At 49.5% G+C, this 11,771-nt stretch overlaps 1 protein-coding gene across 10 annotated transcripts in view; it reads left to right on the plus strand.

Annotated features, from left to right (window-relative positions):
- Window positions 1–9,421, plus strand: part of EPB41L1 (erythrocyte membrane protein band 4.1 like 1) — a 146,694-nt gene extending 137,273 nt beyond the window's left edge. For 9 of the 10 annotated variants that reach the window (XM_065921926.1, XM_065921927.1, XM_065921924.1 and 6 more), the window contains 4 exons: window positions 208–291; window positions 2,318–2,398; window positions 2,705–2,821; window positions 8,391–9,421. In XM_065921926.1, coding sequence (XP_065777998.1) covers window positions 208–291; window positions 2,318–2,398; window positions 2,705–2,821; window positions 8,391–8,399 — 291 coding nt within the window. In that variant the 3' untranslated portion in view covers window positions 8,400–9,421. The remainder of the gene's footprint in view (window positions 1–207; window positions 292–2,317; window positions 2,399–2,704; window positions 2,822–8,390) is intronic. The other variant, XM_065921931.1, reaches the window with a different exon arrangement.
- The last annotated feature ends 2,350 nt before the right edge of the window (window positions 9,422–11,771 follow it).

Here is an 11,771-nt window from a genome sequence, read left to right on the forward strand (position 1 = left end):
TTCATGGGTCTAGCATTCTGAAGACTCCAGTATTCCTGAGTTCTTAGACTCTGAGACTCAAAGCATCTTGGCTTCCAGACTTCACCTTCATGGAACCACCCACTTCCCCACTTCTCCCTTGGTTGGCCCCGCCCCCGCCCCATCCTGCAGACCCCAGCGTCCTCACCTGACCCCTGGGGGTGGGGTGGTGGTGGTTATATTCTGCAGATCATCGGGAAAGATGTCCTCACCAGCACCTACGGCGCCACCGCGGAAACCCTCTCCACCTCCACCACCACCCATGTTACCAAAGTGAGTAGCAGCAGCAGGACCCCATGTGCCCCCAGCCTGGCCGTAGGGCTCGGGAAGGTCATGGCCACAGCTCTGCCTTGTGACGTGGATAGAGAAGACCTGCGGTGTTCCCAGTTTCTGGAGTGCTGTGCACTTTGTTCTGTGCTAAGCATCATAGGCACCGACCTGCCCTTCATTGTTGACGGCCAGGCTGGGGGGATGGGACCGTCTCCGTGGAAGGCATTGTGAACCGTAGTGTTTGTGCCTTATAGAGCTTAAGTGCTGGAGGGATTTAGTGGGGAGCAATTTAAGGAAGGCTCCAAGAATGAGAAAGGGGCTTCTGGAAAAGGCGGGGTTTGCGTAGGGTCTTGGAAAGCCAGGGAGGACTCTTGAGGGAAGAGGCAAACATTCTAAGCCACGTGGAAGATGGGAGCAGAAACCTATTCATTCTCTGAGCAAATGTTAGTGTCACCCTGACGCCTTTGTGCTAGGGACTGCTGGAGGGGCTGCACCCAGTGCACATGGAGAAACAAGATAAGCCGTCTCTGCCAGGAAGAAGCTGTAGGGGCGGAACTGTGAGAAATTAGGTTGAACTGAGGAAGGGGAAGCAGAACAGAAATAAGAAAGAGAAATCCCGGGACAAGGGTGACAACAGAGGGTCTGAGTCTGAGAGCCATGGAAAGACATCAAGGTTTTTAAAGTGGGAAGGAACCCAGTGAAAAGGGGCTTAAGGAGAGGACATGAGGTCCACCAGGATGTGCATGCAGGTAGATGGGAGAAAGAAGAGAGTTGTGTAAGAGCCTAGGAGTGAAGGGGGCGGAGCAGGGCTCCTGGAGGAAGGGGCGTGGCCAGAGGCTGGGAAAGGGGCGGGGCCAGAGGAGGGAGACCTTCCCCGTGGGTCAGCCGTGACTTAGCGGATGGGTCCCGCGGGCTGAGGACAGGCTGGCCACTGTGTCCATGCCTGAGTGGCCAGGAGGAAGAACAGCAGGGCGCCCAGGGCAGAGATGCAGTCCTGGAGGAGAGAGGCCAGGGAGCCAGGCTGAGTGGGAGGTTCCGTTCAAACATCGAAGGAGGAATCTGGTAGACAGCCCTAGCCCTTAATGAACAAGACCGTCCCAGCCCTGCCCCCCCCCCCCCCCCCCCCCCCCCCCCGCCAACACAGCATGGTCCCCAGAAAGCACCCATTCCTACCAAAAGCATCAGTGAGCAAGGATGACTTGACTGAAAGCTTTATGGGAAGGGGTTCCATCACACAGCCGGCAGCATACAGCTCAAATGTTTCTCCTGGCCCTGCCACCTGGGAGCCGTCTCTTCTCTCTGTCCACTCTTGACTCCAGCTTGGCCTTCCCTCTGCCACCACCTGCCTTTAATATACCAAGCAATTAGGTCCTGCCCCATCTTCTAGGCTTGCCCCCAGACCCCACCCCTTCAGAAAACAGTGGCAGCTATAAGCTTATGTATAAGCATCATCCATGCAATTTTCTCTTCTAGTGTCGTTGGAAGTCATTTAAAGTAGAACCTTGTCACCATTCACATTTCATTCATGTGTTTCATTCAACAAATCTGCATTTTAGCACCTATCCTGGCCAGGTGGGGCAGGGAAGTGGAGGAGGAGGGGATGCAGAGGTGAACAAAAATAACAGCCCCTGCCCTCAAGAGCCCCAGCCTAGTGAGTAAGGCCAGGTCACACACACAAGGTCCACAGAAGATGGAGAGGCCCAGAACCATGAGGGATACGAATTTGCCGCTCAGGGAGTATCGAGGCAGGAAGGTGGAAGGACCACTCACCAGGGTGAGGGCCATAGCATTCGAGCCCGGCTTGGAAGAGCTAGAGAGGGCAGCTTGGTAGCTGGGGGAGATGTGGCAGCCAGACAGGGTGCTCAGCCTGAAGTCCCAAAACTAGTAAAGAGAAAAACCGAGGGAGCCAGGAGAGAAGGCGACTGCTGATTCCAGCCTTGCCCTTGAGGGGTGCTTTGGCTCTGTCCCCTGTCGAGGCTGCTGCCCCAGCCGGACCCAAGGCTGAATCCACCTCCCTCTCCCTCTGCAGACTGTGAAAGGAGGGTTTTCTGAGACAAGGATCGAGAAGCGGATCATCATCACTGGGGACGAGGATGTTGATCAAGACCAGGTATGCGGATAGGAGCGAGGGTCCCAGTGGCACTGCCCAGGCTGCCGGCCCTCCCGTGTTGGGTTACCCGTGGACGGCTATGTGTGTGAGCAGAGAAGGTGTCCACTTCCTGCTGACCCTGTCCAGAGGAGAAGCCCCCAAGGAAGGGGCACTGGATGGGAGACAGAAGGAGCCAGAAGACCTGAGCTCCAGCCTGTCCCTTGACCTTGCGGGGGCCTCGCTGTGCCCTGGGGGGGGCTTGCTGGTCTCTGCGGCCTTACCCGTATTCAGTCTGCTGGCTCCTTACCAGGCTCTTCTTTCCTCCAGGCCCTGGCTTTGGCCATCAAGGAGGCCAAACTGCAGCATCCCGACATGCTGGTAACCAAAGCCGTCGTCTACAGAGAAACAGACCCATCCCCGGAGGAGAGGGACAAGAAGCCACAGGTGAGGCTTGTGGGTCTCAGTAGCTGTGAGACAGAGGCTGGGTCCCCAGCATAGCTTTGATCAGCACCCCTCAGACTTCCTGATTTGGAGTTCAAAGGGGAGAAATAGCTCCCCTAGGTTTGATATAAGGACAGAAGGGAAGGAAGACTGGTTTTTTTGGGTTTCAGGCTCCAGACCCTGAAAAGTAAATCCGGAAGTGGTGAGAAAGGGGAAGAGAGGATTAGATGGGTGGATACCAAGGTGGGATAGACAGAGATAAGCAAAACCTCACTGGCCCATTGCCTATAAGCTGGAAGTCAGAAAAAATCCTACCTAGCCCCACGGTCATATTCCTGTCCCCAAGTCTCTGTCTCCATCACCAGTCACTAGATGTTGCCGAGGAGGAAAGTTTTATAAGTTGAAGTATAGTTGAATGTTGTGCCCATTTAAAAAAAATTTTTTTAATTGTATTTGTTTAGGCTGCTCTGGGTCTTCATTGCCTTGCCTGGGCTTTCTCTGGGTGTGGAGAGTGGGGGCTGCTCTTCACTGCAGTAATTGGTCTTCTCATTGTGGTGGCTTCTCTTGCTGCAGAGCACGAGCTCTAGGCACATAGGCTTCAGTAGTTGTGGTGCGCAGGCTTAGTTGCTCCGTGGCATGTGGGATCTCCCCGGACCAGGGATTGAACCTGCGTCCCCTGCACTGGCTGGCAGATTCTTATCCACTATGCCACCAGGGAAGTCCTAATTTTTTTTTCTTAATTGAAGTATAGTTGATGCCAAGGAAGAATATGAGGACCAGAGTCCTTCGTCCCATCTGTCTTGCTAGATTGGTCTTGCTAGATTCTGAGGCCACCTGGGGCCAGAATCTCAGGGGACCTCAATCCTTCCTCTTTCCTCTTGGGCCATCAGTGCCTTGGTGAATAAGGGGAGGGAAATGGTGCTGGAGCAGACAGGTCTTTTAGCCGCTGAACTTGGGGGAAGCTGGCGAGGCCCCTCTAGAAATTTACTGAATTTTATCAGATCTATAATAATTGAGTTGAGTGAAATAAGTTAGACACAAAAAGTACTTACAAGTGGGTCCATTCATAGGAAGTTCAAAACAGGCCGTACTAAACATGCTCAGAAGTCTGAATATCAGTTCCTGCTGAGAAGTGGCAGGGAAGAACCATAAGGGAGCCTTCGAGGGTGCAGCAAGTGTCAGTGTCTTGAATTGGGAGGGTTGCATGGATATGTACACATATAAAAATGTGTTAAGCTCCACACTTAAATTTGTGTACTTGGCTTACTTTGCACATTATACCTCACTGAAAAATAAATCCATTTCAAAGGCCCCCACAGGCAGCAGGTCTCCTTTTGTCCTCTTCCCTAATGAAGAAAACCAATGTTTTCTAGAAAGACACAAGAATGTTTCTTTTTCACCCTTTGATTACCACCCCCTTCATGTCACAAGAAAAGGCATGGAAATATTTTCATGCCACTCTGAAACATTGCCAACCCCGATCTAGACCAGTACTGTCTGATAGAACTTTCTACAGTGACAGAAATAATTTTCTGTGCTGTGCAATGTAGGAGCCACTAGCCACATGTGGCTGTTGAACACTTGAAACTGGCTAATCTGAAATGAGCTGTACCTTAAGTGTAAAATGTGTGCTGGATTTTGAGATTATGTATGGAGAAAAAAAATATAAAATAGTTCAATAATTTTTATATTGATTACATGTAAAGTGATAATGTTTGGATATATTGGGCTAAGTAAAATACATTATTAAAATTAATTTCACCTGATTCTTTTTACTCTTTTTGATGTAAATTCAAACATTAGTTTTATTAATATAATCAGAAAATTTTAGAAAGTCATAAATTTCTAGAACATTTAGAAAATATTGCCTAGAAAATCTATTATCCAAAAAATGTTCAATTCCATCTGTGTCTCATATTTCTGTTGGACAGCGCTGGCCTATTTGTGTGCTTAATTTATTTATTCATGCCGGGTTCGTTGTGCCATGGGAGCTCTTAGTTGCAGCATGTGGGATCTAGTTCCCTGACCAGGGAATGAACCCAGGCCCCCTGCATTGGGAGTGCAGCATCTTAGCCATTGGATCACCAGGGAAGACCCAGACAGGGCTGGTCTAGAAGTCATGTAAGCTAATCACAGGCAGAGCCTGCTTTCCTCAGACTTTCATGTAAATTGTCACTCTTGTCCCCTCAGTTGCTCAGTTATTGTTGCTTTTTGTTACCCAGGTCTCAGAGGGGTAGAGTGTAGGTCACTTGCCAAGCTGGTGCTGAGCTGATTGTATTACCCCAGGAACACAGATACTAGAGAACTGTTGTCGTAGAGTCTGACTGAGAAGTGCTGGGTTAGGACCTGGGAATCTTTTTTTTTTTTTTTTTTCAGTTTTATTTTATTTATTTGGCTGCACAGTATGCATAACTTCCCTGAACAGGGATTGAACCCACACTGCTTGTGTACATTGCAAGTTCAGAGTCTTAACCACTGGACCAACAGGGAAACCCCCTGGAAATCTTTATTTATATGTTGATCCTTAGGAAATCTGTGTGCAGCCAAGTGTAGGAGCCGCTGATGCAAAGAATTCTGTGCTGGGAATCCAGACCTGACTCCATTCCATCCATCCTACTGGCTTAGCGTCGTGACCATCAGGGTCTCAGTGTGCTGATTTGCAAAATGAAGAGGCAGGGCAAGCCCTCTTATAGTTATATACAATCCTCTGGCTATTTAGTTGCTTCCCTAGGTCCTTGTATCTCCTCCATTCCCTGTCTCACTCCTCCCCGTCTTTCCCAGAAGCATCCCAGTCAGTCCCCCCAGCCTCCTGCCTTCCCGTGTTCTCTGGCTATTTGGTGCTCTCAGCTCTCATCCCAGCATCCACATCCTGCCTACCCCGTGCGGTCATTCACGTCTGCCAGCCTCAGTGTTCCCTTTGCCATCTCATTCCTTCCTCCTCGCCCCACCCTTTACTTCCTTCTTGACTGCCGTTGTCCCACACGTCACCACACACCCTCTCTCCCTCTCTTTTGGATTCTTCTGTAAAGGTCACCTTGTTATGTGGCCCTAGAGAGACAAAAGTTTCTTCCTTGCCTTTTCTGCTCACCTTCCTTCCCATTAATTGTCGCCAAGTAGGAATCACCTCTGACTCTTAATATAGTCAGACTCACTAATTCTGGAGGGGAAGTCTTCTCTGAATTAGAAAACTCTTTTTTTAAAAAAAAAATTATTTATTTTTGGCTGTGTTGGGTCTTAGTTGCTACATTCAGCTTCTCTCTAGTTGAGGCACCCCAGCTTAGTTGCCCCACATCATGGGGGATCTTAGTTCCCCGACCAGGGATCGAACCTGCATCCCCTACATTGGAAGGCAGATTTTTAACCACTGGACCATCAGGGAAGTCCTCTAAGGCAGGTACTCTATTAATTGATGAGCAAACTTAAAGTGAAGCCAGCACTGTAAGAAAAACTTCTCAGAAAGTAGCAGAATGGAAGAGAAAGAACACACCCAGCTTTGGACCCAGGAAGTGTGTCCAGAGGAAGCACCCCGGGCCTCAGTTTCCTCATCTACAAAATGGAGTGAATCTATACATTGGAGCTGCTGTAATAAACCACATTTATGAGTGTTAGAGACTGCACGGGTTGCTGTAACAGAACAGAAGACTGGATGGCTTAAACAAGGTACACTTAATTTCTCACAGTTCTGGGGGCTGGGAAATCCAAGGTCACGGTGCCAGCCAATCTGGTTCCTGGTGAAGGCCCTCTTCTGGTTTGTAGACAGCTATCTTCTCTGTGTCCTCATGCAGTGGAGAGCAGAGAAATCATCTCTCTCATGTCTCTTCTTATAAAAGCACTTATCCCATTTATGAGCACCTCCTATAGGCCCTGCTTCCAAATAGCATCCTCTTGAGAGTTAGGACCTCAACCTGTGAATTTTGGGGAGACACAAACATTGAGTCCATATCAGTGACTTACAAGAGTGGTATCTCAAATACCAAAGGTACTTGGCGATGTGAACTTGCTTCCATGTCCCTATAGTGTCGCCATGTTGAGCCATTGATGAAAGCCCTGAGCAAGCCAGACTTTAAAATTCTATCACCAGCCTGTTGCACGAGTTTCTGTTTCTATGTGGGCATCCATCTTGCCAGTCTTCATTGTCTCTCCCCTCCCTGAATCCTCCTCTGTCCCTGCTCCAGTAGACTTCCTTATGAAGTTCTTCCTTCTTGAAGTTCTTGCTGTGAGGGTGGAAATCCCACCTGTCTTACAGTCTTCTGTGTGGCTTCAGCTCTATCTTTGCTCCACTGGCCCGCCTCCTTCAGGCAGGATCTGTATCCCAAACACTACCAGCAAGAGGGTGGCACCCACCCAGCTTCCCAGAGCTTTCTTGCTTTCAAAGTTCTAATTAAATGGTGAAGGAGGGGAAGGCAGGATTGACCTATTTCAAAGCAGGAGCCTTGGGTTCTAGTCTTGTTTGTGCCACCAACTTGCTAAGTCTTTGCACCCTCTGGGCTCAGTTTTCCCATCTATCAAATGAGCCAAGAAGGATCAGCTATCTACCACTCCATTAGCACTTGACCATGTAAGTGGTAAAGGACAGGGATGATATGCCACCTGTTAAATAGTTCTGGGTAGTTGCTATATGTCAGGCATGGTGTTGGGCCCTGGAAAGATAGCAATAAGTAAGAGACAGCCCTTGCCCTCAATGAGGTCAGAACAATGTGTGGTTAAGTTAACAACAGCAGTAGTCATGATAAGAACAGCCAGTATTCACTCAGCACTTAACGCTGATCCTTGTCTTGAATCTTCCCTACAACTTCTGTCCATTTTACGGAGGAAGCAACTAAGGTCTAAAGAGGTTAGGAAACTCACCCAAGGTGACAGAGTTAGTAGACCACGCAGGTGGATTTGACTTCAGATTGTCTGATTTCAGAGCCCAGACCCCTTAACCACTCAAGTTTTGGAGTCAAACTTGAGTTGGGATCCAGATTCCAGTTTCTTTACTTAAACACTACTCCCCGGGGTTTAACTAACCTCCAGGACACAGCAGGCCATGGCAAACAGAAAGGAAAGACCAAAAAAAAAAAAGAAACCCACCTCTGTCATCACATCTAAATATTTTGTAGATCCGAGAGCAGATAGGAAGACAAAATGAAACAAGTGTGATCTTGGCTCTCGGGGAAAGCTAAGGACAGAGTTTCAAGGTAACCTGAAAAATTTTCAGCCAAAGTGAAAGATCCTACCTGTGTGGAAGCAACACAGCAAACGTGCATGGACTCTGGGGTCAGACAGGTGGCTTTGAGAGAGAGTGAAGGACAGGGAAGCCTGGTGTCCTGCAGTCCATGGGGTCACAAAGCGTACGACTGAGCGACTGAACACCAAGGAGGCTTCAGTTGTCAGTGGCCACTTTATTACCAGCTGTGTGGGCTTGGATAAGTCACTCTGTCTTCCTAAGTCATAATCAAGGGCATATGGTAAAAAGAATGAAAACAACCATGCGTTTAAAGATGAATGACAAAAGTTAACTGGCTCTTCTTGTCCTCTGCCTTCCTTTGCGTCTCCCTCCTCTCCACCCCGCCCCCACCTCTGACTTCAGGAATCCTGACCTCTGTGAAAAGATGCTGGCGTTTCTGGTCCAACCCAAGCCAGAGAACCATAAAGAAGGGGCCTTCATCCTGGATTCTCCGACTCAACACCGACGTCCCAGCTGTGACGTACTGTCCCTGAAAGACTGGGAAAGGAAAAGCATATATATATAGATATATATAGATATAGATATATATACAGGAAACACCACGTCCTTGCACTGCTGCCGGGGCTGGCCGAGCATTCGGCCGACAGCAACAACCAACATCTGTACGCCTACATTTCCTTTGCAGACAAATTGAAGAATTGGTGGGATTTTTCCAGGAAACAAACAAACAAAAATTATAACAATAGTAATCCCTTGCTCCCCTCCCCACCTCACTTTGAAGCCCTGCAGAACAACCAAGGCAAGCCAGACCATGCTGATTGTAGAAGTACAATGCCGCCTGAGTCTACACGTTCCCTTCAGTGGACAAGCATCCCATTTCTTCTTTTCCTGCGTCTGTTGCCCACTCCAATGCAAAGGAAAACACATTTGCAGCCAGTTAGAGAAGCTGCAGCAGCAAGACATGCCCCTGTCAACCGTTTTCCAAGAAAGAAAAATCCCCCATTCGGAAAGGAGGAGGAGGAACACTGGATTCTTATTTTTGGGGTCTTGACACTGGGCTGCAAAATCCACCTGCCTTTCTTCCACCTCCTTTCCCCCTCGACTCTCACACGTCTTGTTGTCATTTTCTGTCTGGGTTCCCTCCTCCCTATCCCCCATCCCACTCCCCTCACCCTCTGTGTCCTGGTCCTGCTGAGGGTCACTGCAAATGACTCTCACTGGAAATGAGAAAAAGAAAAGAAAAGCAAGAACGTGAAACCAAGCCACAGGAGGTGAAGTAGACATTGTATGTTTATGGGTTCTCATTATGAAGGTGCCGCTTGTAGGAGATTTGTATGGATGTGCTTTTAAGTTATGTATATTACATATAACAGGAAACAAATATTAAAATAAACAGTGCTGGTAAGTATGAAGCTGACATTTTAAAATTATAATTATCTGACTGTGATTGATGTATTCCCAAGGTTCCTAGATCTCACCGAACCAACCCAGCCAAGGAGACCCGGACTTGGGCTGTGGGTCGCTCACAGTAGGAGCTGACAGTTCAGTGTAGAAATACAGTGTGTGGTGTTTGTACTTGGTTGATTGGTGGGGAGGGGTGGGGTCCCCATATGGAGAGGCAGGGGTTTGGCAAGAAGGAAGCGACACGGGTGTGGTTCAGATGCCTTCTCCCCCAGGCAGTAGCAGCCGGGACCTGGCCCGTGCTCAGGATTCTGCAGCACAGGTCCCCCAGCTCAGTCCCCCTACCTCCCTGGGAGGCTCGCCTCAGTTCTCAGCCGTCTCTTTGTTGTGCCACATGTCTTGCCTTTCCCTGACCTCGGTGTGACAGCTAACTCTTATCCCAAGGGAGGTGATGCCCCCAGCTGCCACGGAAGATGGTGGCTTCCACCTGGCTGTCTGAATGTCCCCAGCTCAGTTCTTTCTTTTGGCCACTCCTGTATCCTGTCTGAATCGTTCTCTTCTTCCTGGGTCAAAGCAGCCACGGTAGAGACTGAACGCAGGGCAGGCCCTGACAGGTCAAAACTGGACTCCCAGAGGCTCCTGAAACAAGCTGAGGTGGACAGGAGGTGTTGCTGGGGCTCCACCTGCGAATAAGACCCTGGCTTTGGAGACCTCCCCTTCAGTCAACATTTGTTCTCTGATCCTGGGCCCTAAGAGTCCCAGAAATGGCCTGGAGACCACAGGAGCCCTTGGAGAAGGTCCCATCAAAAGCTTGGCATTGCCCTGTGGCACACGTGGGCTTTCCAGACACAAGCTGCTTTCCTGAGCTCAATGAGGCCCCTTCTGAAGGCATTTGTCTCCCCCTGTCCTTTAATTTCTCAGTGCCATTTCACTTCCCCCATCTTGCTTCTAAAGCAGTCGATAAATGCATTCAACAAATATTTACTGAGTACTTACTTGTGCCAGGCACTATTGTTAGGCTCAAGGAGAAAGCGTGGGGGGAGCAGAGGGACCTGGGAAGCTCCCTGAGTCAGCCTTACATCTCCAGCCCCTCTGAGAGCACTTCCACCTTCTCTCCAATTATCAGACATCTGTGGATGCCCTGCCAAGAGCCCAGGCTTGCTTATCCGTTCCCCTGGTGACACATATGCTTCGCTGCTTAACTGGTGCTGACCTGAGGCAGAACAGTGTTTGCCTCTGTAGGTAAACATGGGGTGAGGAGAGGCAGAGAGAGCCCTGCATCTGGGGCTCAGATGGCACAGTCAGTCACATCCCCTCCAGCTCCCCCTGAGAGTGGAAATGCACCAGGCTCTTCTTACACAGAAGCCACAGAACCTCCTCCCTGTCCTCCTCAGCTTGAGAGCCCCCACTCTTTCTGGGCCAAGAGCTGGAGTGGCTCTGCCCTCTCTGGGCCATCTGGAATCTGGCTCAGGCATCCTCGTCTTTGCAGGAACCAGGCGTCCTGAGCGCACTGGACATACCTCAGAGGGAGAATATTTGTTGTGGGTTCTGCACCTGCCTACAGACCCTATGTGTGTGGCTTCAGGACCGCAAAGAAGCGACCAGGCTTGGTTTGTGGGCCAGCCAGGGTTTATGGAGCTCTCCAGTCCACAGATGCTCTGACCTTCCACAGAAAGGCAGGCATCTGCCAGCAGGGAGGAGGGGAGCTGCAAAGCTGAAATCTAGGGCGCTGTTTCCTTCCCATCCTCCTCTTCATAGGGAATATAGATGTTTGTCTTATCTGTCTTCAACCTACTTTTCCATTTTACATTTCACATCCTTTCTGTGCTGCCTCTCCACCCAGGAGACCATGTAGCATAGTGGAAAAAGTCCTGGAGGGTAGTCAGGAGTTCTGGGTAGCCATCCTGACAGCCTCTAACTCACCACATGCCATTGAGCTCGTCTTATCCTCGCTGCGGGGCCTCAGTTTCCCCACTTGCAAAAGGAACAGGAAAAGCAGATGCCCTCCATGGCCTTTGTCCACTCTGCCAGCCTGTAAGTCTTTGTTTTCCCCTATTTTGCTTTCTTGGGATCTTTTCCATCTGAGGGTACAGGAAGTGCCAAGACCTGTTTCAGTTTTTGAATCCTGTAAGCACATTCCAAGACTGGCCTGAAATTGCATGAGCAACATCACTCTGATTTTTTTTTTTTTTTTTTCCAAAAAGCACCTTCCTAACCAACTGCGATGCTGTCCTGGTCCTTTTTACTCACACCCCTCTCTCCTCTCTGTCCCCGCGCTCCCCCACCTCAGTGCTCCGTGCTGTATGCGTGTGCTCTCTGTTCTTGTATACTCAATAAAAGTGAAATAAATGTGTTTGATGCTGAACCACAAACTGCCTTGGC

This window comes from Muntiacus reevesi, chromosome 2 (genome assembly GCF_963930625.1).
Source record: "Muntiacus reevesi chromosome 2, mMunRee1.1, whole genome shotgun sequence".
NCBI classification, from domain to species: Eukaryota; Metazoa; Chordata; class Mammalia; order Artiodactyla; family Cervidae; genus Muntiacus; species Muntiacus reevesi.